Source organism: Dromiciops gliroides, chromosome 3 (assembly GCF_019393635.1).
Source record: "Dromiciops gliroides isolate mDroGli1 chromosome 3, mDroGli1.pri, whole genome shotgun sequence".
Lineage (NCBI taxonomy): Eukaryota > Metazoa > Chordata > Mammalia > Microbiotheria > Microbiotheriidae > Dromiciops > Dromiciops gliroides.
Window position 1 is genome coordinate 511,374,054 of NC_057863.1, and position 25,378 is coordinate 511,399,431.

General features: G+C 37.6%; 1 protein-coding gene and 2 non-coding genes across 9 annotated transcripts in view; all 3 read left to right on the plus strand.

Annotated features, from left to right (window-relative positions):
* Nucleotides 1–25,378, plus strand: part of CEP295 (centrosomal protein 295) — a 74,221-nt gene that overhangs the window by 35,800 nt on the left and 13,043 nt on the right. For 6 of the 7 annotated variants that reach the window (XM_043994159.1, XM_043994161.1, XM_043994160.1 and 3 more), the window contains 11 exons: nucleotides 314–482; nucleotides 636–779; nucleotides 3,861–4,067; nucleotides 6,907–7,013; nucleotides 7,539–7,686; nucleotides 12,578–12,714; nucleotides 13,722–13,911; nucleotides 14,565–15,148; nucleotides 17,795–17,935; nucleotides 19,760–19,865; nucleotides 23,939–24,133. In XM_043994159.1, coding sequence (XP_043850094.1) covers nucleotides 314–482; nucleotides 636–779; nucleotides 3,861–4,067; nucleotides 6,907–7,013; nucleotides 7,539–7,686; nucleotides 12,578–12,714; nucleotides 13,722–13,911; nucleotides 14,565–15,148; nucleotides 17,795–17,935; nucleotides 19,760–19,865; nucleotides 23,939–24,133 — 2,128 coding nt within the window. The remainder of the gene's footprint in view (nucleotides 1–313; nucleotides 483–635; nucleotides 780–3,860; nucleotides 4,068–6,906; nucleotides 7,014–7,538; nucleotides 7,687–12,577; nucleotides 12,715–13,721; nucleotides 13,912–14,564; nucleotides 15,149–17,794; nucleotides 17,936–19,759; nucleotides 19,866–23,938; nucleotides 24,134–25,378) is intronic. The other variant, XM_043994162.1, reaches the window with a different exon arrangement.
* On the plus strand, nucleotides 7,146–7,228 carry LOC122752393. The gene has a single exon (XR_006356140.1). It is a non-coding gene; the product is annotated as a small nucleolar RNA U2-19 (small nucleolar RNA).
* LOC122752392 lies at nucleotides 7,383–7,452 on the plus strand. The gene has a single exon (XR_006356139.1). It is a non-coding gene; the product is annotated as a small nucleolar RNA U2-30 (small nucleolar RNA).

Sequence of the window (25,378 nt, forward strand, 5' to 3'; positions counted from 1 at the left end):
TCCTCATGGGGGAAGCGAAAGGTCTGGAGTTCTCCCTCAAAAATCATCTGTTCCGTGTGCTCCCAGTTCTCCTCCCGTAGAAACTTTTGGGTTTCCTATTGGTTAAGGAGCTGGAGTGCAAGCTTCATGAATCATGGTCTCCAGGATCTTTAAGTCCCCTCTGATAGTGGCTGTGGAGTTTTTTTTGTTGTTGTTTTGTTTTGTTTTAATATTAGGGGAGGAAAGAAAGGGACTGGAAAATAGATTGCTTCTTTCTGAAGTGGGAAAGAATCACAGGTTCATTTAAATGATTTCTTCTCCTATTTTTTTAAAGGCAAATAAGTCCACACCCCAAAATGTGAAAGAAACACAAAATACAGTGCAATTCACACAGTTATCTCTGTCGCAAGATATAGGAAAAAGTCATCAGGAAGAACTTAATCATGCAGATAAGAGCAAATATGAATTGCTTTCAGAAAACATCAATCCAGATGAGCATACTGGTAAGGAAAGTGATTTGTTGTTTTTAATTTTACTGATTTTTTTTCTTTATTATGGTAGCTTCCTATTCCTCTTACTCATATTAATTGAATATTTATAACATATTGATATTTTCTGTTTAAAGTGTAGATGTCTGTACTATTTTGGTTTGACAGGTCAGCTGCAAAACAGAGAACTAAGGCAGAGACTTTCAAAACCACCTGTAGCAAAAATCAGATCAGGATTAGATTTAAATCAACATGAACTTAGTGTTATTCAAGAGGTGGAATCACCAAAAAGTGGCGGAGCTTCTGCTAGAGGTAAGGAAGCATCCATTAATATAAAATTCTTAAAATTTGGTAAGTTTCTGATTCTATATAAGGGATTAAAATATTTCTAAGCATAGTTACTTAACCACAGTTTTTGAATTGTAGGTTTCATGTCCTAATTCCATCTTCTCTTCATCTTTATCCCAACAAACAACAGATTAGTTTAGAGTAATTCAACATCTTTATAATAAAAAAAATAAAATCAGTTACACTGACTACAGTAAAAGAATTTGGGTTACAGTAAACTTGGTAGTTTATTTTGTGTACAAAGGGTTAAAATTTATATTACCATTCTCCTACCTGTAGTTTAGTTAACTTTCTTTGAATTTATGTATTTCTCTTGAGCATACACCATTCTTGTAGTCATCCATGTTTGCAACTCTATTTTTGACTTGCCCTTATCTCTCCTATATTCATTCAGTTGCCTAGTCCGTTGATTCTGCCTCCATTCGTAATGCCTTTTGTCCATTCCCTTTTCTCCATTCATATAAGCACCATCATGATTCATATCCTTATTACTGCTAATCTAGATGATTACATTTGTTCTTGTTTAGTCATTTTCAGTCATGTCCTACTCTTAATGATTCCATTTTGGGGTTTTCTTGGCAGAGATACTGGAGTGGCTTGCCATTTCCTTCTCCAGCTCATTATATATATATATATAAATGAGGAAACTGTGGCAAACAGGGTTAAGTTACTTGCCTAGGGTCATACAGCTGGTAAGTGTCTGAGGCCATATTTGAACTTACGAAGATGAAACTTCTTGACTTCAGGCCTGGCACTTTATCTACTATGCCACCTACCTGCCCTTGATTATTACAGTAGCAACTTAATTTTGCATTTTTTTCCTCTGTAATCTATATTCTGTATGCTTCTAATTTAATATTTCTAAAAGACCTGCCCATATCATTCCCTATACAGAAAGAAATCTTTGTTTTTTCCCAGTTGTCTCTAAAATAAAATACAAACAACTAGTTTAGCATCCATTCAGTCTAGCACTCAAAACCCATCATAATCTGGCTTCCATCTACCATTTTGGCCTTGTTAAATATTACTCCCCTTCTTGCTCTCTATGTTCAAGCCAAACTAGCTTTTACTATATCTTAGTATTCTATTCCTATCTGTTCCTTTTCACAAACTTTCTCCCCCCTCTCCCCCCATTCTTGGAATGCACTGCCTCCTCATCTTTACCACTTGAAATCCATAGCTTCTTTTAAGGCCGAGCTCCAGTACCACTTCCTTTTTTTTTTTTTTTTTTTTAGTGAGGCAATTGGGGTTAAGTGACTTGTCCAAGGTCACACAGCTAGTAAGTGTTAAATGTCTGAGGCCAGATTTGAACTCAGGTACTCCTGACTCCAGGACTGGTGCTCTATCCACTGCGCCACCTAGCTGCCCCCCTCTAGTACCACTTCCTAAAGAAATGTTCCCTTATTTTTTTGAGTTGTTAGGTTTTTTTCACCCTTTTGAAATTATGTTTTATTGATTTTTCCATTGTCTCTCATCATTCCCATACTCAGTAAATTCCTCTTACTTAGAGGGCCAAATAAAAACTCCTCTATTTAACATTTAAAACTCTTCACACTCTGGTCCTAACATGTTTTCCCATCTCATTTTGTATTACCCTCCTTTCCACATGTATAACCTAGCCATTCTGACCTTCTTGTTGTTCCTCACCTACAGCATTCTGTCTCCTATCTCCTATGCTGTTGCCCTGGGCTATCTACTATAGCTAAAATGAACTCCCTCTTCAAACCACCTCTTACTGTTTTTCAAAATTGAGTTCGTATACCAACTATAGGAAACCTTTCATGATTCCCCGCAGCTCCTAATGACCTCATTCCCAAAATTACTTTTTACTTATTTTGTAGATATTCTATATATACTGCACGTTGTCTCCCTCAACAGAATATAAGCTCCTTGGGGTCAAGGACAGTTTTGTTATTGTCTTTATTTATAACATAGTGATGTCTACATAATAGGTGCTTAGCAAGTCTTGTTTTTAATTGAAATGCAGTATACTAACTTAGTCACTGGATATAGATATGAAAATTGAATTACAGTAATTTAAGAGACTTGTTTAAGTTAAGCATTTGAGGGTGCTTAAGTCAAAAAGTCTTAGAGACCTTAAACTAAGATATTTTAGTTTTAGCAACCTCTACACGTGTATAAGGAAATCTAAGGAAGTCTGTTGCTTTAAAATCAAAGCACCTTAGAGTTGGGAGGAACCACAACCCATTGCTGGACAAGCATCCCCTGGACTACATCCCCACAAGTGAGCTGGTAACTCACAACTGCCCCAATACCTCCAGTCTTATTAGGGAATCTGCTGCTTTCTGGGGCAGATCATTACAGTTTATCCTCTCTAATTGTCAGAAATGGAGTCGAGACATTGCTCTTTGTAGATGCCGTTCCCTGCGCAAAGCAGAACATGCATAATGTCACAGCCATGTGACAGCACTTCAGATCTTTGGAGAGAGCTGTCATGTCCCTTCTGAGCTGTCTGTTCTCTAAACTAAACATCTTTAGTTCCTTTAGCTGATCCGTGAGTAGCATAATCTTAAATCTTTTCACTATGCTATAGTCCCTTCTCTGGACATGAAATTGCTCAATGCCTTTATAAAATGTGTTGTCCTGAACTGAACACAGAACTCAAGATGTGATCTGAATAGAGCAAAATGCCATGGGACTTTCTTCATTTTGAACCTTATACTTCTCTAAATATTTTTTTCTCCTTGAGGCAATTGGAGTTAAGTAACTTGCTCAGGGTCACACAGCTAGTGTCAAGTGTCTGAGGCCGGATTTGAACTCAGGTCCTCTTGACTTCAGGGCCAGTGCTATATCCACTGCGCCACCTAGCTGTCCCTTCTCTAAACATTATAACCTAAGATCAACCTGAATTTGATATGGTAGCCTTCATGTCTCACTGCTGATTCATATTATATGTACAGTGTGCAAAATTCCCAGGTCTTTTTCACAGAATTTTTTTTCTAGCTACCCCACCTTCATCATCTGCTATATAGATCAATTGATCTTTGTCTACATGTATACTGATTTAGTCATTTTTAATTTCAGAGAAGAGAGAATGTTATAGAGAGGCTGCTTCCAAATCAACTTCAAGTGACTTGGATTCTAGCAACCATGAAGAAACTGTTGGTCAAGATAGAGATCCTGTCAGGATTTCAGTAAGCGGATACATGAGTTCGGGGAATAGATCACAAGATAGTAATCAGGCTAGTAGCCCACAGACTTCGAAGCCAGTTCATAGAGGTAGTAATGATGGTATGTATCAGTCAGGTAAGAAATGAATAAGTTGATTAATTGTTAGCCCTCAAGGAAACCTCACCTTCATGACATAATTGTAGTCTATACCTTCTCTAAGCAGTGATTTTTCAACCATACTACTTAGCTTTGGACTGTAATATTGTTGTATTACTTCATGTGTGCTATTTTTTATTCACCAGCTAGACTCAGATTTTGGAGGGCAGGGATTATCATCTATCATCTCCTGATGTCTTGACATTGTTGAGTGTTTAATGCATATATCTTTTGGGGGGCAGGGCAAGGAGGGTTAAGTGACTTGCGCAGGGTCACAGCTAGTAAGTGTCAAGTATCTGAGGTTGGATTTGAACTCGGGTCCTCCTGAATCCAGGGCCGTTGCTTTATCCACTGGGCCACCTAGCTAACCCTTAATGCATACATTTTAACAGATTAGGAAGAAAGTGTCCATAAATAGCAGTAGAAACTCTGGGTAAAACATGTCATTTCTCAGAACCTAAGTTTTCCTATCTATAAAATGAGATGGTTGATTGTCTCTGAGATCCCTTCTAACCCATAATCTATAATTCTTCAAACTCTTTTTCTCATTTTAAAGTTATTTTAGATAATACAGATTTGACTGTACTATACATAATTCCCTAGATATAGAGGGAAACCTACTTTGATATGTAAGACACCCAGACATTAAGTTCTGCCACATATCCCTTTTGCTAGTATTTCTTTGCTTTTTTATTATTTCCAATTTCCTTTTTCTTTTTTGGGGGGCGGGGCGGGGCAATGAGGGTTAAGTGACTTACCCAGGGTCATACAGCTAGTAAGTGTCAAGTGTCTGAGGCCAGATTTGAACTCAGGTCCTCCTGAATCCAGGGCCGGTGCTTTATCCACTGTGCCACCTAGCTGCCCCTTCTTTCCTTTTTCAAATAACTTACTCTGCCCCTTTCCTTTCTTATTGCTTACTCTCTACTGCTTCCCAAATACTCTGTTTCCCCTCCCTTCTGACACCGTAGTCTATTTTTACTGCTTCCTAGAGTATTAATAACTATAGATGACTAAATTGTTTGGTGTAACATTGATAGATTCCAAGTGGTATGTGTGGCCTCTTATTCTTATCGTATTAATATCCCTAGCACCTATCACAATTCCTAGGACATAGTAGTCATTCAATAAATATATATTGATCGATTATGATTGAATCACTCAAATTCATAAAGCCAGGATATGTTTGAGGCAGGACAGGAACCAGTTCTTCCTGACTCCCAGGAAGTGAATCCTCACTCTCAGACAGGAATTCTTAGCCTCTTTTGTGTCATGGATTCTTTGTTTATCTGGTGAAGCCTGTGACCCTGTCTTAGAATAATGTTTTTAAATAATAGAAGAAAGAGCTAAGTTTCCATTAGAGACTACTACAAAGAAAGATTCGATTTCTAACACCACCCCCCACGCCTCCCATCCAAAGTCACAGCTTGAAATTTATCCACAGACTCCTTGGGGAGGATTTTTTTTTTTTTTGAGGCCATGTTTAAGACTCTTAAGTTGTCATTTGTGATCTGCATAGGTAGAAGGTATATTCTCACTACCAGTGAAATAACAAACTCCCCCCTTCTCCTTCCCCTACCTACCAGGGCTACCAAAATAAAAACAACAGTTCTGTTTTATTTATTTATTGTTTTAGTGCCACCGAATATAAAAGCTTTTATAGAATTTATTTGTTCTTCCTACCTGATAGAGATTTGCTTGAGACTATGGGGAAAAGTTTTGAAATAATGCAGCCTATAAATCATTTTTCCTCTAACACTCTGTTTTCTTCTTCCTACCTCTTTTTTATTACATACTTTCACTCACCTACCCCTAAGTACCAACCTTTAAATGGTTGTTAATAGACAAAAATTGTGACTGAGCAGTATGCTTCTGTGGAACAGTAATGTCCTAATGATAGTAATTTTGCTGCAATCCAGAGGGCAGAATTTGAAGTGGTGAATGGATGTTGTCAGAGGCCAATTCAGATTCAGTGAAAGGAAAAACATCCTTACAATTAGAGTTATCCCAAAGTGGAATGAGCTGCCTTGAGAGACCTTCACTGGAGGTATTCAAAACAAGGCAGAATAAGTATTTGTCATATATCTTGTAGCAAATATAAGATATAAATTGGAATCAGTAACCTATGGAGTTCTTCTAACTCAAATTCTGGACAAGAATGACTTGGAGGGTTACTCTATCCTAGTAGTAGTCTAGTCTTCTGGACTTGAAACCTTATAGTCATTTTTTACTTTTTCCTCAACTTTGCTCCTTTAATTGTTCCCTGCTATTTACCAAATCAAATTTTTTAACTCTTCTTGAGGGTTCTCCAGAGTTCCTGTTTTTGTTCTTTTTCCCCAGTTTCATCCCTCACTACAAGCCAAAGTAGCTGAGATTTTAAGCATTTTCATTTAAGCCATTTAATAATAGAAGGCCTGTAACTCCAGGGAATCAAAGATTGAAATATGAATGCTCAGTTCACGTGCAGTATATCTTTTGTGTATGTATTATTCCTATAATTTTGGGATGAACTTGTGAAGTAAGTCCTGAGTATGAATCAGTCTGGTCTAGAGAACCCCCAATTCTACCTTCTATAAGAAGTTTTTCCTGATCCACATTAATGCTATTGCCTTCCCTGTTGGTTACCTCATATTTCTTCTGTATGTATTACCAAAACACTAGTATTTATTAACACTGTTGCCCCTTTTACCAATCACCTCTATACTGACACATCACATTTCTTACTGTTAGGTCTCTCAGTGTTTTCTTAATTAAGTTGAAATTGAATTAGACTCCAATTTAAAATTCTTTTAATTTTCATATTCAGGCCAGGTCAAGGATGTTGTAACTGAGAACTATGGATTACCCAGTTATGCTGCTGATTTGGTGCAGAAAGTATCTGTATATCCTGGTTCCGCTTTTAAGCCAAAAGAGGTTAGTAATAAGGAAAATTAGTCTAGCTTTTGAAGAGATGTTCTTTTCTTTGTGTTTTTTAAATAATCTTGTTCAGTTTAAATTGCAAACCATGAATATGGTGTCCTCTGAGATCTACTGTCATTTGAGGTAGATCAGTGATGAAAAATAGCCAAATATGAGCGTCATGAGATCTTCTGGTCTTTGTGGTGCATGATCTGCATGTGTTTCTGAGAAGCAATTGAAGTTAGAATGGTTTGTGAGAAGAGTGTGAGGTAGGGCATGTGAGTGAGAATGTAGGTAATGGGGGACAAGTGAGAGTGTGAGGTTTGTTGAGAGAGAGAGAGTGTGTGTGTGTGTGTGTGTGTGTGTGTAAGGTTACTCAATTCTGTGCAGTGATGAAAAAGCCTTTTCTGCTGACCTTTTGATTATGAAGGTTTCTACACTTGAACTGAGCTCAGAATTGATATTACTAGTATCAGTAATTTCTTCATGATATGGACAGTTGTGTGATTTCTTGTTCTTTTGTTTTCTTTGTTTTTTTAGATAGTGCCATCCATACCATGGTCCAGTAATGGTGTTGGTTCCCAGTCTCATGCACAGGAGCTAGAAGATGACCAATCATCTTCGTTAACGATGTCTAGTGGGAGCTTTTTAAGTAATGAAAAGTCTCATTTAGACCTTGCAAGTTCAGGTAATAGTGCATTGATGTGAACCTAAATAAATGAACATGTTAGCATGGCTATCTGTCTCTTAAGTCCCATCACTTTCCTCAAGGTCAGTTTTGTATGTTGCTGCCTTATTACTTTCTTAAGAATCTGTCGGAGGGGGCAGCTAGGTGGCGCAGTGGATAAAGCACTGGCCTTGGATTCAGGAGTACCCGGGTTCAAATCCGGCCTCAGACACTTGACACTTACTAGCTGTGTGACCCTGGGCAAGTCACTTAACCCCCATTGCCTGCCAAAAAAAAAAAAAAAAGAATCTGTCAGTTAAATTTCACCATTCTTGGTCTGGCCTTTATTAACTCTCCAGCTTATCTTCATATTTCCTAATAACCTTTCTACTCCATTAAGGCTAGTTCTCTCTCCATGCATATTCCTTTCTTTTGTTTATCCTGTTTCCTCCCTTCTCCTTAATGACCTTATTCATCCATGCTACCATGAAACCTTTATTTATATTAGGTCCTAGCTGAAGTCACTTTCATGAGCCCCTCTCTGACCAAACCAGATTTCAGAGATCTTTGTATTTTCTAATTTCTAAATTCCTATTACACAGTTTTGATTATATGCAACTAATTTTTTTTTTGTTTGGAGGTTATTTCATGTAAATCTGCTTTCCCGGTAAATTGTGTGCTTTTCAGAGGCTACTTCTTTTGGTATCTTTCATGTATATAGGTTAGTACTAACTATATACAAGGCTACTGAATAGTGACAACAGCGTTTTCTGCAAGAGTAACCATGGCCAAACTTTGTATTTGAACACTTTGCCAGTGAAGAGAGGTCAGGAAAATTTACTTTGAGTAATAAATTCCCAATTCAACTGGGTGATAGAGATTCCTATTTTGGAAGTTTATACCTTTTAACCCAGGATTTTTCCAGATACCCAGCTATTTCACCTTGCAAATAAATATGGGTTGCATCGAACATTGGATTTAATCAGATACCTGTGAAGTTACATATATATATATATTTTTTTATTATTATTGTATGAGGTATTTTATTTTTTCCGTTACATGTAAAGATAGTTCTCAACTTTTGTTTATACATGCTTTACAATTTCAGATTTTTCTCCCTCCCTCCCCCCTCCCCTAGACAGCAGGTAATCTGATATAGGTTATATCTATATATCTCTATACATATACATATATAGATATAGATACACACATATATATATATATATACACATAATAACATTAATCCTATTTCTGCATTAATCCTGTTACAAGAGAAAGAATCAGAGCAGTGATGCAAAACCTCAAAATAGAAAAAAAAAAAACAACAGCACCCAAAACAAAAGAAATAATATGGTTCAATCAGCATCTATACTCCACAGTTCTTTCTTTTTTTTCTCTTGGATTTGGAGATCCTCTTCTATCATGAGTTCCCTGGAACTCTTCTGTGCCATTGCATTGGTGAGAAGAATATAGTCCATCACAGTAGGTCAGCACTCAATGTTGATGATACTGTGTACAATGTTCTTCTGGTTCTGCTCATCTCACTCATCATCAGCTCACGTAAGACCCTCCAGGTTTCTCTGAACTCTTCCTGCTCATAATTTCTTATAGCACAATAGTATTCCATTGTATTCATATACCACAACTTGTCCAGCCATTCCCCAATTGATGGGCACCCCCTCAACTTCCAATTCCTTGCTACCATGTACATATATTTTTAAATCTAAAAATAAAAGTAAATTCTTGATTCATGCTGGGTACAAAGTTTCATTCATGTTATATCCATTAGTACTACATATAACATGGGCTTTTACAGTTTCCCAATAAGCATAGAATACCGTTATCCCGTTATCTTTCTGGTGATACTTTTCCCCTGCCTATCAGGAAGATTGTGAGAAGTATCAAAATATTTGATCAGTGCAGTATACAAAGTATCTACTGTCATGCCTCCTCACAAAAGTTTGTCATAGAGGTTAAATGGTGTAGGTCTTAATGTGGCACAATAGGAAATGCTTAGGTATTTTAATTGAGTTCAGAAATTTTCATAATCATTTTCTGGTAGTACAACAATATTCTGTTGTTCAAGAAACAGAAAAGGTTTTGAGGTCTCCTCTTGTTCTTTGTCCTTCATTTTTGAAGAGAACCAATGACATCATGGAGTGGTGTTTTGACTTGAATGTGAATTGGATTTAAGTAAAGTGCACAAAGTTGTCAGCCTCACCCTCTCCAGAGTTATCAGAATCCTGTGGCACAAAAGTCAAGAAAACTGGCGATAGTTCAGGATGCATTGGATGACCTTGGTGTGTCCAGTCTCTGACCAAGCTCTAAGCACTTCACAGCACCTGCTTCAACCACCTTTCATGGGTGTTGGAATAAATTGTTTTCATCTGTCCATTTCAGCAAGGGAAGTCTTCACTTGCTTGGAGTAGACATACCCCTAATTCACTGACAGGTTTGAGGCCTGATGGTTACCCTCTACCTGGTTTAACTTGCCTGCTGAGATGATTTTATTGGGGTGTGGCTGTTATGCATACTACAGTTTCTTGGAGCCCTCACACCAGAAGTGCTAGTCCTTGAACACCCCATCCAGTCTACACTTGAACTACCAAAGGCAGGAGTCTTCTAAACATAAATTTCTGTTGCAGGTAAAAAATGTTTAGATACAGTAGAAATCATGCCTTTCAGCAGGTCATAGATAAAGAAATGCAAGAGATACAAAAAAGACACCTGAGAGAAATAGAAGCTTTCAACATAGAAATATTTTATACTTCTAAATTAACACAATGTCTTTTCAGATGCTATACTTATATATTTTACATTTAAGTGCTCCTTCGCTATCCCCAAATTCACTACGTTGATTTTTGGCAATTAACCATTCAGCTCCTTTCCTAAACTCTTGGCCCTTTACGAATTCACTCTCTTGCTTGACCATACAAAAGACATAAAATCCAGTGGCAAAGTCACTTAAGACATAAAGCAGTGCAAACAACAAAGAAGAGACTCAAGTAGAGGAACATCCTCTAAGTTTCAGTATCCCACACGTTCAGGTATTTATATGATTCCCCTTAAATCTCAACTGATTTCCAGTGGGTGAAGGACAAGTTGATTCAGAAACTCAATCCTGTCAGTAAGCATTAGAATATGATATTTGTCTCTTAAAGTGTCTTGGCCAGGATTCTCAAAGAGCGGGCAGAAAAATTATCTAAAACTTCTCACCTCATTTCTGGAGTTGAGGTTGTCATCTCCGTTATCATCCTACTCTCCTTCCACTTCACTCACGCAGCTCTCACAGCCTTGTTTTTCTTTTATTTTCATTTACATCTATCCCTCTCTGGCTTTTCTTGGCTCTCCTCTCCATCCTTTGCTCGTACCTGTCATGTATTCTTTTTTCTTTTTTTTTTTTAGTGAGGCAATTGGGGTTAAGTGACTTGCCCAGGGTCACACAGCTAGTAAGTGTTAAGTGTCTGAGACCAGATTTGAACTCAGGTTTTCCTGGCTCCAGGGCCGGTGCTCTATCCACTGCACCACCTAGCTGCCCCGCTTTTTTCTTTTTTTAATACATGTTAAGCTAATTTTTCTTCAATAAAAGTTTTTTATTTTTTTTCCAGTTACATGCAAAGATAGTCCTCAACATTTGTTTATACAAGCTTTCCAATTTCAGATTTTTCTCCCTCCCTCTCCCCTCCCCTAGACAGCAGGTAATCTGATACAGGTTTTATACATATATCATTAGTCATGTTATAAGAGAAGAATCAGAGCAATGAGGAAAAGCCTCAAAATAGAAAAACAACAGCACCAAAAACAAAAGAAATAGTATGGTTCAATCAGCATCTATACTCCACAGTTGTTTTTTTTTTTCCTGGATTTGGAGATCTTCATCATGAGTCCCCTGGAACTCTTCTGTACCATTGCATTGGTGAGAAGAATCTAGTCCATCACAGTAGATCAACACACAATATTGATGATACTGTGTACAATGTTCTTCTGGTTCTGCTCATCTCATTCATCGTCAGTTCATGCAAGTCCTTCCAGGTTTCTCTGAACTCTTCCTGCTCATTGTTTCTTACAGCACAATAGAATTTCATTACATTCATATACCACAACTTGTCCGGCCATTCCCCAATTGATGGGCAACCCCTCAATTTCCGATTCCTTGCCACCACAAAAAGAGCAGCTATAAATATTTTTGTACATGTGGGTCCTTTTCCCTTTTTGGCTGTCATATATTCTCCTGCCTCGAGTCCTTGCTTCCTGGATCACTGCACATTCATTCTATACATGGTTCATGAGAAGAAAGTCTCAGCTTTCCTGTTGTACAGCTGTGAGTAGCTACAAGGCATCCACAAAAGATGGAAGTGTTCTCTGGCCACATTACATGCATCTTGTACTTCGGTGCTGTTTAAAGCACTGTTTAGAGCTTTCAACTTCAATGAGATTTAGTTGTGCAGAGTGGCAAATTAAAGCATTTAGTGAAAAAGATTGACCTGGGGCTAGATGGTGTAACTGAGGGGAAAAGAGAGAAACCCTGCTTTCCCTCTTCTTTTAGACTTATTGTTCCTTTATTATTGTTAGCTTTATAACTGACTTTAAGGTGAGCCCTTTAAAAGCAAAGCTCATGTGAAGGCTTATCTTATCTTCTGATCATCCTTAGGTTTGGCATTTGTAGCACAAGAAGCTTCATTGATCTTTAGTCAATGAGTGTTTTTTCCAGTCTTAAAACCTCCAATAATGAAGGTTTAACCTCGTATCAAATCACTTTGTTGGTAATATCAAAGGGGGAGGAAGGGAACCAAAATTCCTTTTTTACTTATATTGCCCCAGAGTGTAAAACATAATCTTTTTTGCAGTATTTATTGAGAGTTTATATTGAGTAGTTCAAAATCAGTTTTTCTTTTTCCCAAAATTCTAATAGTTGTTCCTGACTTTACGGAATTAGAACAAACTTTTCCACATTTACATCGTCAGCTCTTTCATGCTCTGGACCCAAGGCCTGACTTGGATTTCTCATCACCTCCTTCTCAGTCTGGACTTTCTCAAGACCTGAGCAAGGTATCTGACAATGTTGTTATTATAATGTAATTTGACATGTGAGAAAACAGACAAATAAGAATTGGAAAGAAAGATTTTTTTTTTAAATTTTAAGTACTTTGTAAAAAACATCATCTCCCTAACTAACCTTAAGTTCTAAGAACACAAAATGCAGAACCTTGGGGGGAAAAAAGACACTTCATTTAGCAATTTTTGAGTTGGAATTGTGTTTGACATTTTATAATTTTATTTAAACGAAGTTCAGTTTAGTTTTCATCCACATTGACTGTAAGCTTTTGAAAGTGGTGGCAGGCGGGGCAGCTAGATGGCGCAGTGGATAGAGCACCGGCCCTGGAGTCAGGAGGACCTGAGTTCAAATCTGACCTCAGATACTTAACACTTACTAGCTGTGTGACCCTGGGCAAGTCACTTAACCCCAATTGCCTCACTAAAAAAAAAAAAAAATTAAAGATAATAATTTAAAAAAAAAAGTGGTGGCAGGCATATAAGTAACCAAGGTATACAGCTTGTTTGGTGAATCTTCATCCTTGTTGTGTTTCCTGGACAAACGCACTTGGATACAGTATGGGACATTCCCTGTTCCTTTGGCCCAAACAGCTTTGTTGAGTCTGGTGTCGGTTTGTACATCTCGAGTTCCCATTTCTTTCATGGCAAATTTGCGGATTTCCTTGAGAGCCTGAGGAGTTCGCTTTTTGAAGCCTACTCTATGAATCCCCTCTTAAATGTTGATGGTATATTCTCTGGTCACCACCTCATTGATGGCAGAATGTCACTTTTTTTTCTCTCCACCATTCTTTGAGAGATCTATCCTGCCCAGGACCAGGTTGGAAAGGAAGTGGAATTGTGTTTGAACGTGGAAGCTATTACTTTCCTATTAACCTATGTTAAAGTAATATGGTATTTGTCAGTGTGATGTTAATGTGAATGCATCATAGTGATGACTACATTGGCTGTCATATGTCATATTTTTGTTACATTTTTTAAAATTATCTTTGTATTTCTATCAGACCACGTATCCTTCAACCCCTGAAAGCCAAGATGCATCTGAGTCTCATGAAAGCACAAATTCCACCACAGCTGTGAGAGCCAGCCTTCATTCCCCTTTTGACATAAACTTGCATTCTACTATGAATAGAACAGGTGTGACTCTTGATTCCTCACAAACTGAAAATTTTCCTAAGGAAAAAAATTTGGGGGGTAAGTATGACCTAGGTGATTAAATAAGCTTCAACAAAAACCTAATTGGTAAGATTTTTTGGTTATCCTGAGACCAAAAGAAATATCACAAGCTTAGAAGAATCTCTTCAAAAAGTTAGACTTTAGCCAATTTGTTACTCTATACACTTCTTCAATATTATCTCTTCATTTTCTTTCTGATTATCCTTTCTTTGCCATCTGGAAATTGTTTCCACAGATTCACAGTGAATATTTTTAAGTGCAGGTTTCCTTAGGACACTTTATGATTTGGTTTGTGCTAATGTCTTTAATGAAAACATAAGAGTATTTATTTTTTGTCTTTTCAAAAGAAATTTTAAGGTTAATAACCATTGAATGATATTTTGTATGTAATACATGCAAACATTAAGTTTAGTAGAGAAAGCTCATGGTCATAGAATTGGAGTTGTATGCTTATGTGATATAGTTTCTACAGATGGGAAAAATTAATTTGAGGTAATAAAAACTAAAAATTTGCCTCTATGTAATTTGTATATGGACATTATATAAGGCAATTAAGTAAACATTAGAATTGCTTACTATATAGAACTAATTTACTTAAGTAGTATTCTTTTGGTCTGTTTCCAGATTCCATATAAATGTGATTAACTGATTTTTGAAAACTTTTTTTAAAGCAATGCCTGAAGAATCCTTTAAAGCACTTAAACCTGAATCTACTCCAAGTGACAGTAACCAGTCTGCTGATTTACTAAGCATTATCAGCATTGAAGCTGAAGGACCTTCACAAAACTTTAACAAAGAAAAATTTGCTCTTAGAAAACATTATGAGGATTTACTGGTGCAGAAGAGAAATGCTGATTTCTGTCCATCAGTGGAAGTTCTACAGAGCCCAACTTTGAGTTCCTCTGATGATCCAAATCTATTTGACAGAATGAGGGTGCCACATAGTACACCTTATGATTCTTCTTCAAGCAAAAGTTCAACAAAAGACCAAATGGAATCGAGAAAGAAGGACTTGGGTTTTGAAGAATTATCTGTTGAAATGAAAAGGAGTCAAACAGAAGTTATTGCAGGAGCTCGGAGTGAAACAGATTATAGGTATGTGACCACAGATCCAGAGAGACATTCAGAAAGATCAAGTGGATCCATAACAAGTGAAGAAAATGTGGAGATCTTTCGAAGCACACCTCAACCACTGCCATCGTCATTCTTGATAAATCTCAGGTCATCTTCATTACGGAGCTCTATACCAGTTTGGGTAAGTGAGGTAAATAAATCCCAAAAGTATTTACTGACTCCATGTTGTTTCATGAGTCTGGAAAGGAATTATTCAAATGAATCTGATTTTAAATTTGTCTTCATTTGAAAGGTATATTTAGCAGTTCTGAGGGGTAAAATATTTTATGTCTGAGACATCAGCCCTATTAAGATTCTAGGCTTTTCTTACTTTTTATTATGATAAATGCCTTTATTGACATCATTTGGGGGAGATAACATTTGTCACTATTATTTGTGAGTTGTTAAGAAACAGAATCTGTGATAGTGAAGTGAACTCTAACCTTTTGGTTATAAATTTTTATAACTGGTCATTTTCTACTCACTGGCCATATGATGTGGGACTGATCCTTTTTCTCCATTTCAGAGTTTTCTGTCTTTAAAGTTTCATAACAATGCTGATTATGAAGGGTTAGTTGAAGGTAATTTTATAGATCTTATTTCCCAGGGGCTCACCACTGATTTAGAATTTGGTGCATACACCTGATCAGCATAGCACTTAGGAACCAAAAGAAGCTCCTTAATCAAGTGAGCCATCTGCCTTAGATTTCTAAATACTTGTAATTAAAGGCATACTTCATTATTTTCATCATGGAATAGATCAGTGATGTCAAACTCAGAAATGGGCATTGCCTTAGCCACAAATTAACATTATCTTTCTTGTATTATATTTTTACTTTGTTGAATATTTCCCATAGGTGAGTTTGATACTTCTGGGCTAGGTGGTCTTTAGGGTCCATTTGAACTTCAGTATTATCACACTCAGCAAGAGTGACTTTGTTCTTAGTTTCAAAGCAATTGTACATCAGTATGAAGAAGCATCCTTATTTAGTCTTCATTTGATATTTATTAGTAGGAGTGTAGGGCAACTAGGTGGTGCAGTAGACAGAGGGCCAGACCTGCAGTCAGGAAGACTTGAGTTCAAATACAGCCTCAGACACTTACTAGCTATGTGACCCTGGGCAAGTTGCTTTACTCTGTTTGTTTCAGTTTCTGTATCTTTAAAATGAGCTGGAGAAGGAATTGGCAAAGCACTCCAGTATTTTTGCCAAGAAAACCCCAAATGGCATCATGAAGAGTCAGACACGACTCAACAACAACAAAGTAGTAGTGTAGCAGCAGTATTCATGACAGCAATTTGACATAGTTGCTTTTTTTAAAAAAATTTACTATTTTTGTTTAAATTTTTTGCAGGGCTTTTTGAGGGTTAAGTGACTTGCCCAGGGTCACATAGCTAGCAAGTGTATGAGGTTGGATTTGAACTCAGGTCCTCCTGAATCCAGGGCCAGTACTTTATCCACTGCACCACCTAGCTGCCCCCAACATAGTGCTTTTAGAAGACTGTCCTTAGAGTCAAAAAGACTTGTTCAAGTCCTGCTTTTAATATATATTAGTTTTGTGATTATAGGTACATGTTTAAAAGTATTTATTACCAGTATCAGCAATGGTGGTATCATAGAACAGGGCTTAAGTAGTCAGAGCAAATGACTGTAACCAAAGTTTCATTTTGATAAAGCCTTAGAGTGAGGTGGAAGTGACTGCTCACAAAAACTTTTGCTCAAGGCCTACAGATTTTACTTAGAAAGTTTCTGTATATAGACCAAGGTGTGAGTGTATGTATTTTCTCTCAAGAGATTCAGCACCTGAGGACTGGCCACCCACAGTGATCATTTTTTTAAGAGCTAATGGATTGAAGAAAAGAAGTACTATCACTGATTGAGACTTCGAATTCTGCCCCTACAAAAGAAATTAACATGCATAGGAACCCAATGGGCTCAAAGTTTTTTACAGACGTTTACACTTATATAATAGCAGGACAAAGGGAGGAGGGGATATGAAGAAGGGATATAACATGGGAGAAGAACAGTGCATCAAAGGCCAAGGACACCAAAACCACTCCCCATGGGGAGGAGCAGGGCAACAGCAAAACGACATTCTTTTCCCTTAGGAACTGCTAAACTATGAAGATAGAAAGATCCTCTTATCTGCAGAAGACCCCAGCTGCACAAGCAGTATCCGAGCCTGGTACTAATGACTGGTTCCTAACTTGCCTCCCAAGGACACACAGGGAATCCAGCTTAGAATACAACAACAAATTGTCAGCTCAGGCAGAGCTTTGTTCTTGACATATTCATGGCCTCCTGCATACTCTGAGTCGTGTTTCTGAAAAATACCACAATTCAGAAAGACTAGTTCAAGGGATTCCCTTAACAGTGGGCATCAAACATTTTCATTAGCCAAAAAAGCATTCCTGTCTGGTGGACATGCCAAATCAAGATAAACCTCATGGTCCTTTCAAGAAAGTGTTGTTTTTGGTTTTTTTAACAAGCAGTGAAATTAGTGGGAGACTGTAGCTCTGGGAATTACTGAATTGCTTTTAAAAAACATTGGCAAACTATATCAATGAAGTTAATGCAATCCAAAAGTTATGGGGTTTATGGAGTTTTTTTGTTTTTTAGTGAGCACAAGTGGTTTTTTTTCCTCTCCCTTTAAATATTTTAAAAATATACCTGTTCCATGGCAACTTCCCTTGTTTATTTTCTCTTAAGATATAAATACTAAAATTACTTTTATTTTATTTTGAGAAATAATGATTTATAAAAGCTGCCTTCTTTACATTGCTGTTTAGGAGACCACATCTGGGCATGGTATCATGGAAGAGGCAGAACTTACTTTAATCAGCTCCAGTGACAGTAGTGATACAGAGTCAGATTTGGGAAATTTGATCCAAGAGGAAAACAAAGGGAGTGAATTGAAAAGCTGTTTTCAGGTAAGTTTTACATGGTTACTAATGTAATAACACTTCATTTATATAACAAGCATAGCTATGTGAAACACAGTGGAGGAGCACAAAAGAAGCCAAAAATAAATGTGGTCAATTAAAATAGATGTCATAATGGTAATCATTAAGGGAGGAATGTATGCTTTAGTTTAAAAGTTCAACTGAAGATCATCTCTAAAGTTTTATAAATTTCTGTGATGGGTTTTGCAAATAAGAAAGACCCTAAGACAGAATTAATTTGCTCTTACACACATTTTTTTGTTGTGTACTTTTATGACCCAGTACAGATTATAAATATTTTAAGGAAGATAACAATAAAAATTATTAAAATTTAGGCCCACAACTGAATTTTGTCATGTTAGTGAAAAATTTTCTAAAATGTATTATACAATTAAGCTGAATAAATAAGCTGTTTAGTTGGAATATGTTTTGTGAGTATTAAACATGTTGAAAATAAGGGCTGTTTTTAGTAAACCATGATTACTGCTTAATGAGAAAGTATGTGCTACCTTTGTTTCAATATTTGGCTTATCAGGCAAAACAGATGGATAGGATACTGCAGGGCTTAGTCCATGAATTATCTTTACTAGCAGTGTGACACCCTTTTCACAGGCAGTTTTCCTCACAGATAGGGTCTTCTTCCTTTATAGCACATACTTCTGTACATATCAGCATTATGCCTAGCAGGCATGCAGTCATCAAGTATTGCTGAGCCAATGGAAAATTGTAGTTCAAATGTTTGGAGCATTTTCGATGTAAAGGATGGTAAACAATTCTTGGTTTAGGAGATTGGATGCTGCCTTTCTTCAGGCTCTTCTCACTCCTGGATATGATAGCAACCTCTTGATTAGCCCCTCCTTCCTCTGAGGGAGGCAGTATTGTATAGAGGAATCTCATTGACTCTAGGGTTATTTATTTACTATTAACATTCTTTGGGGGGGGGGCAGCTAGGTGGCTCAGTGGTTAAAGCACCAGCCAGCCCTGGATTCAAGAGGATCTGATTTCAAATCTGGCCTCAGACATTTGACACTTAATAGCTGTGTGACCCTGGGCAAGTAACTTAACCCTCATTGCTCCCCCCCAAAAAAACCATTCTTTTCTTTTTAAATTTTGAGTTCCAAATTCTCTCCCTCCCCTGTCCACTAAGAAGGCAAACAAAATTATATAAATAATGCATAAAATCTTACAAAATAAAATCAAGATTTCCAAATTGTGGTGCTGAAGAAGACTTTTGAGAGTCCCCTGGACAGCAATCTTTTTGGTTTCAGAAAATCATCTTTATAAGACAGAATGGGGAAGCCATGGTTAGCAATGGATTGATTTATTCATTCATTCATTCATTTATTTATTTTCGGGCCAATGAGGGTTAAGTGACTTGCCCAGCTGTGTCACAGCTAGTAAGTGTCAAGTGTTTGAGGTCGGATTTGAACTCAGGTCCTCCTGAATCCAGGGCCAGTGCTTTATCCATTGCGCCACCTAGCTGCTGTGTGCCGCCTCTTCCCCCCCATGGTCAGCAATTTATCTGAAAAAAAGAGAATTTTCATTTACTGCAACCTGAATGAGTCAGAGTTGTGGAAATAGATTGGAATAACAAATGTAAAGTGTTTTGCAAACCTTAAAAGTGCTATATAAATATTATTATTACTAATATTACCACCACCAATATTGGGGATTGTCCTTGGTTGTTTGTGTTTCGAATATTTATTTTGTATGCCTGTGCTGTTAGCAACAGCTGTTCTCACCTGCTCTGTGACAGTAGAGATGTTTTACCCTTTCTGTAGATCTAAAAGCATTATTTGTTCTTGTTACTAGGTGAAACAAAATTCAGAGTTGAAAGAAGATTACTTAGTTTGGAAACCAGATTTAACTGTTACAGAACCTCCTGAGGAGAGACAATCTTCCTCTTTTCAACATCCAGGTAATATGATCATAGATCTAGAGGTGGAAGGAACCTTACAGATCTTCTAATTTTACCCCCTTCATTTTACAAATGAGACAAAGTGAATTATTTGCCCATGGTCACATAGCTAGTAAGTGGCAAAAGTAGGGTTTAAACCCAGGTCAAGTCCATTATTTTATTCATCACACCATTTAGTCTCATGGACTGCCAAAGTTCTTTTGATGACAATCACAAGGCCATATGGCCACTAGAATAATCATACTAGATTCTGTATTTCTGGGGAACAGCTAGGTGGCGCAGTAGATAAAGCACCTGCCCTGGATTCAGGAGGGCCTGAGTTCAAATCCGGTCTCAGACACTTGACACTTACTAGCTGTGTGACTCTGGGCAAGTCACTTAACCCTCATTGCCCCAGAGAAATAAATAAATAAATTTCTGTGTTTCTGGATAAAATAGAAATGGGGAAGGAATATCTTATCTAGAATCAAGTTGCAATTATGTTATTAAAGTTGTCTTGATGGGCCTTTTTCTGGTTAGAGCTTTGATAACTATGACAGCAGCTGTCATTTATGTAGCTTTAAGGTTTATAAAATGTATTACATAAATTGTCTTATTTTGATTCTCATGACAGCTCCATGAAATAACTAGCATAGGTATTATTCCTATTCTAAAGATGAGGAATCTGAAGCTTAGGGAAATTAAGAGATCTGCCCAAGGTTACATATCAACTATGTTTTTCCGACTTTGTCTTATGTTTTCCGTTATACCACACTGCCTTTCTGCTTGAAAGGCTTTCATATTAGAAATTCAAAAAAGTCTTATTTAGTTCTAGGCTAAAGCATCCATGAATGCTTTTATTTGGGGGCAGAGGGGTGTCAGGGTTAAGATTTAACTGATAAAACTACTTCATTTTAAATTTACTATTCTTGCCATGTCCCTACTGTTTAATTTATCATGTTGAACAGTTGACAAAAAAAAAAAAAGAAAAAGCTCTAAATAGATGGACCTATAAGTTTACTGAATTTTGTATTTTCTGTGGTTAGAGAGCAGCCATGCCAATTGCTTCTTTTTTGTGACTCCCTCACTTTATTTTTCCTTTACTAATAGCTATATATCTTTTCTTATTCAGTCGTTTTGATTGCACACTTGCACCAAGCACACTACATAGAGTTCTGCTTAGTAAAAGAAAATCCTACCTTATAATTATAGTTATTACAAGAACCACTTTTAAAAATCAAAAATTTGACAGCTTTGCTTACTTGGATTTTTCTAAAAATAAAATTTTACCAAATATCAGAGGTGGAAGAGGGATATCAGTGAAGATTCATTCAAACCCATACCTGAAAAGACATTTCTACATCATAGCTAACAGTTTGCCATCTGACTTTTGTTTGGAGATTTCCTGTGAGGGGGAACTCATTACTTTCTTTTTTTTTTTTTTTTTTTTTTTGGTGAGGCAATTGGGGTTAAGTGAGTTGCCCAGGGTCACAGGCCAGTAAGTGTTAAGTGTCAGAGGCCGAATTTGAACTCAGGTACTCCTGACTCCGGGGCCTGTGCTCTATCCACTGCGCCACCTAGCTGCCCTGGAACTCATTACTTTCTAAGGCAATCAGTCATCCTACCTTTGTATAGTTTTAGTTGTTAAACTTTTCCCTACATAAAGCCTAAATGTGCTTCTTTGTAATTTTCATTCATTGCCCCTAGTTTTACTGTCTGTGTCTACACACTTAAAGTCTAATCCCTCCTCTCCATATTATCCTCCAGTCTTTACTATCTCTTGTGCACCCCCCCCCACACACACACACACCCCTCATTCAATCTGTTGCCAAGGCCTATTAATTTCACCTTTGCAGCATCTCTTGAATACTCCCCTTCTCTCTTTTGATGCTATCACCAGCCTTGGGCAGGTCCATATCATTTCACTTTTTTACTATTGCAATAGCCTTCTAGGGGATTTACCAACTTCAAGTCTCTTCCTACTTCCTACTTCAATCCATCCTCCTTTCAGCTACCAGATTGATTTTCCTAAATCACGAGTCTGACCATGCCAGACTACCTCCCCTCCCCCAAATTTCCGTGGTTTCCTATCACTTCCAGAATCAAATACAAAATCGTTCAGGCATTCAAAGCCCTTCAATAACCTAGTTCCTACCCCCAACCTTTCCAGTCTTCTTACACCTTACTCCCCACCGTGTATTCTTCAGTCCTCTGACACTGGCCTCCTCCATAAACAAGACCCTCCATCTCTCAGTTTCAGCCATTTTCTCTGGTTATCCCCATGCCTGGAACACTCTCCCTCCTCATTTTCATTGACTGACTTCCTTTAAATCCCATCTTTTACAGGAATCCTTTCCTAATCTCAATTCTAGTGCCTGCCCTCTGTTAATCATTTCATATTCATCCTGTGTATAGCTTGTTTGTACATATTTGCTTGCTCATTGTTTCATGTGTTAGATTGCAAGCTCCTGAGAGCGAGGACTGTCTTTTGCCTCTTGTTTATCACCAGTGCTTAGTATGGTGCCTGGCACATAGTAGACGCTTAATAAATGATTATTGACAGGCTCACTATTGCTCTTAACCAGTCTTCTCTCTCTCTGGCTCCTATGTTGATTTAGCTTCTTAATATACAAAGCTATTTCCTAACTAGGGGGTTAGGACCAACCCCCTTCACCTCTCCCTGCCTCTTTTTCCTAGCTATTTTTGCAAATAAATTAAACCCTTTTTTTAGAGTCATATTCTAGTCCTGAATTTCATCTTGCTAAGTATCACTGGTAGCCTCTAGGTCTGTTTTGTCTTATTGCCATTTTGCATTTTTTTTTTTGTTAATAATATAGTATGCATTTTTGAGGCCATAGGTTTTATTACTTCTTGCTTTCATAACTTTTATCTCCTGTGAACTCGTGGTTCAAGAGTAAGGTTGTCCATTGTTTGTTATTTGCAACCCCTTTTGGGGTTTTCTTGGCAGAGATACTGGAGTGGTTTGCCATTTCCTTCAGCTCGTTTTACAAATGAGGAAACTGAGACAGACAGGGTTAAGTGACTTGCCCAGGGTCACACAGCTAATAAGTATTTGAAGTCAAATTTGAACTCAGATCTTCCTGGCTTCAAGTCAGATGCTCTCTAACCACTGTACCACCTACCTTCCTCAAGATTGTCCTTATTGTTAATCATTTTCCTATCTTTTATAGCTTGTTTAAAGGTATAGCCAGGTTACTATGTTCTTCCCATTTCATTTCGGTTTCTGTCTTTTCATTTCTATTTTCAAGATTATTGCAAATACCTCCTCATCAACCTTTGTTACAGGTAATCTATCTTTGATCAAGCACCTTTCATTTCTATATTTTGAGCCCTGGTTCAGAAATCCAAACCCCATGTTTAGATTAATATCTTCTTAACCAGTTCTTCACTTGGTTAAACCTGCCTTTATTAGCAGAAGCCCTTGCCATCAGTGGGCAGTAGTGATGAGGAAATTGCCTTTACCCTTTGTCAACTTCACCAAACCTGCCTCTAACCTGTGAGTGGCCGGAGATACCCTGATGTTTCTAAACTTTGGGGGGTATCATTTGTGCCCACACAAATCATAAGAAATGGGCAGGAGTTATCCTGCAAATCTTGGGAAGTTCTCTGTCGTATTTGAGATAAAGAGCATGTTTCTCTATCCAAAGAGAATATTAAATGTCTATACTGAAATTTGTCCTATTTTCTTCCTGCAACTATAATCTAGTTGAAATGACCTCTATGTGTATGGGGGGTGGGGAGGTGGCAGTTACGGTTAAGTGACTTTCCCAGGGTCACACAGCTAAGTAAGTATCAAATGTCTGAGGCCGGATTTGAATTCAGGTCCTCTCAACTCCAGGGCTGGTACTCTATATCCCCTGTACCACCTAGCTGCCCCTAAATTGACCTCCTTTCTGTTTCTTATGCATGCAGTACTCCATATTACATTCATGTTGTATGAAATATGTTAGATTTTTGTCTTTAGGAGAACATACTTCCCTTGTGAGTGAAGGATTATTTTGTTGTTTGTATTTTTATCCTCCATACCTAGAACAGAGTAGACTTTTAATAAATGCTTATTGATTGATTTACAGACACACTCCAGGAATTTAGTTCTGCACCAGGAAGCTTACAAGAAGCATTTGTAAAGAAGAATAATTCATTCATCGAACGATCTTCACAAAGACAGAAAGAAATTAAAAATAAAACTCAAATTTCTGAAAAATCTCAATCTAAAACAGCTCTAGAAATTGAAAGAAAAAAGTACCCCATGGAAAGAAAGCCTTCTGGTATGTTCTCTAGATTGTCACAGGCAGATTGGGATTTTTGTATGTTGGGACCATTCTTAGGTAAGATGGAAAAATATGTTTGGTTTCTGATTTTATATATAAGAAGCTGCCTGTCTCTCCCTTTGCAAATGTCACAGACTCTGGATGTGTCAGAATTATTCACTGCATTGGGTGGTTTACCTGAATGTTTTTCCCCTTTTTTTATTCTTTGTTGAAAACAATTCCTCTCTGGGAGGAGGAGGGAGAGATACATTTTGAAATATAGATTATGTAAAAACAAAAGATAACAATTAAAGTGTTTTACTCATTAAAATAATAAAATAGCTGGGCAGCTAGGTGGTCCAATGGATAAAGCATCGGCCCGGGATTCAGGAAGACCTGAGTTCAAATCTGGTCTCAGACACTTGATACTAACTAGCTGTGTGACCCTAGGCAAGTCATTTAGCCCTCATTGACCTGTCAAATAATAATAACTGCCTAACTTGACAGAAGTTGGTAGCTGAATATCTTTTTTTTGTTGTTGTTGTTGGGGCAATGGGGGTTAAGTGACTTGCTCAGGGTCACACAGCTAGTAAGTGTCAAGTGTCTGAGGCCGGATTTGAACTCAGGTATTCCTGAATCCAGGGCCAGGGCTTTATCTACTGGGCCACTTAGCTGCCCCCTAAAAGTTGGTAGCTGAATATCTTTATTAATGTCTTCATTTTAGGTTAACAGAGAATCTATCCAGCTGAAATCAGTCTCTCTGAAGCCTCTTTGCATAGTTCCCAATTTTTTCCTCTAGGACAAGTCAGAACAAATATAATTTCTTTTCTTAATGATATCCTATAGAAAGCTATGGAGGCAGCTAGGTGGCGCAGTGGATAAAGCACTGGCCCTGGAGTCAGGAGTACCTGAGTTCAAATCCAGCCTCAGACACTTGACACTTACTAGCTGTGTGACCCTGGGCAAGTCACTTAACCCCAATTGCCTCACCAAAAAAAGAGAGAGCTATGATGTGGGGCAGCTAGGTGGCACAGTGAATAAAGCACTGGCCCTGGAGTCAGGAGTACCTGAGTTCAAATCCAGCCTCAGACACTTGACACTTACTAGCTGTGTGACCCTGGGCAAGTCACTTAACCCCAATTGCCTCACCAAAAAAAGAGAGAGCTATGATGTGGGGCAGCTAGGTGGCACAGTGAATAAAGCACTGGCCCTGGATTCAGGAGGATCTGAGTTCAAATCCGGCCTCAGACACTTAACAATTAC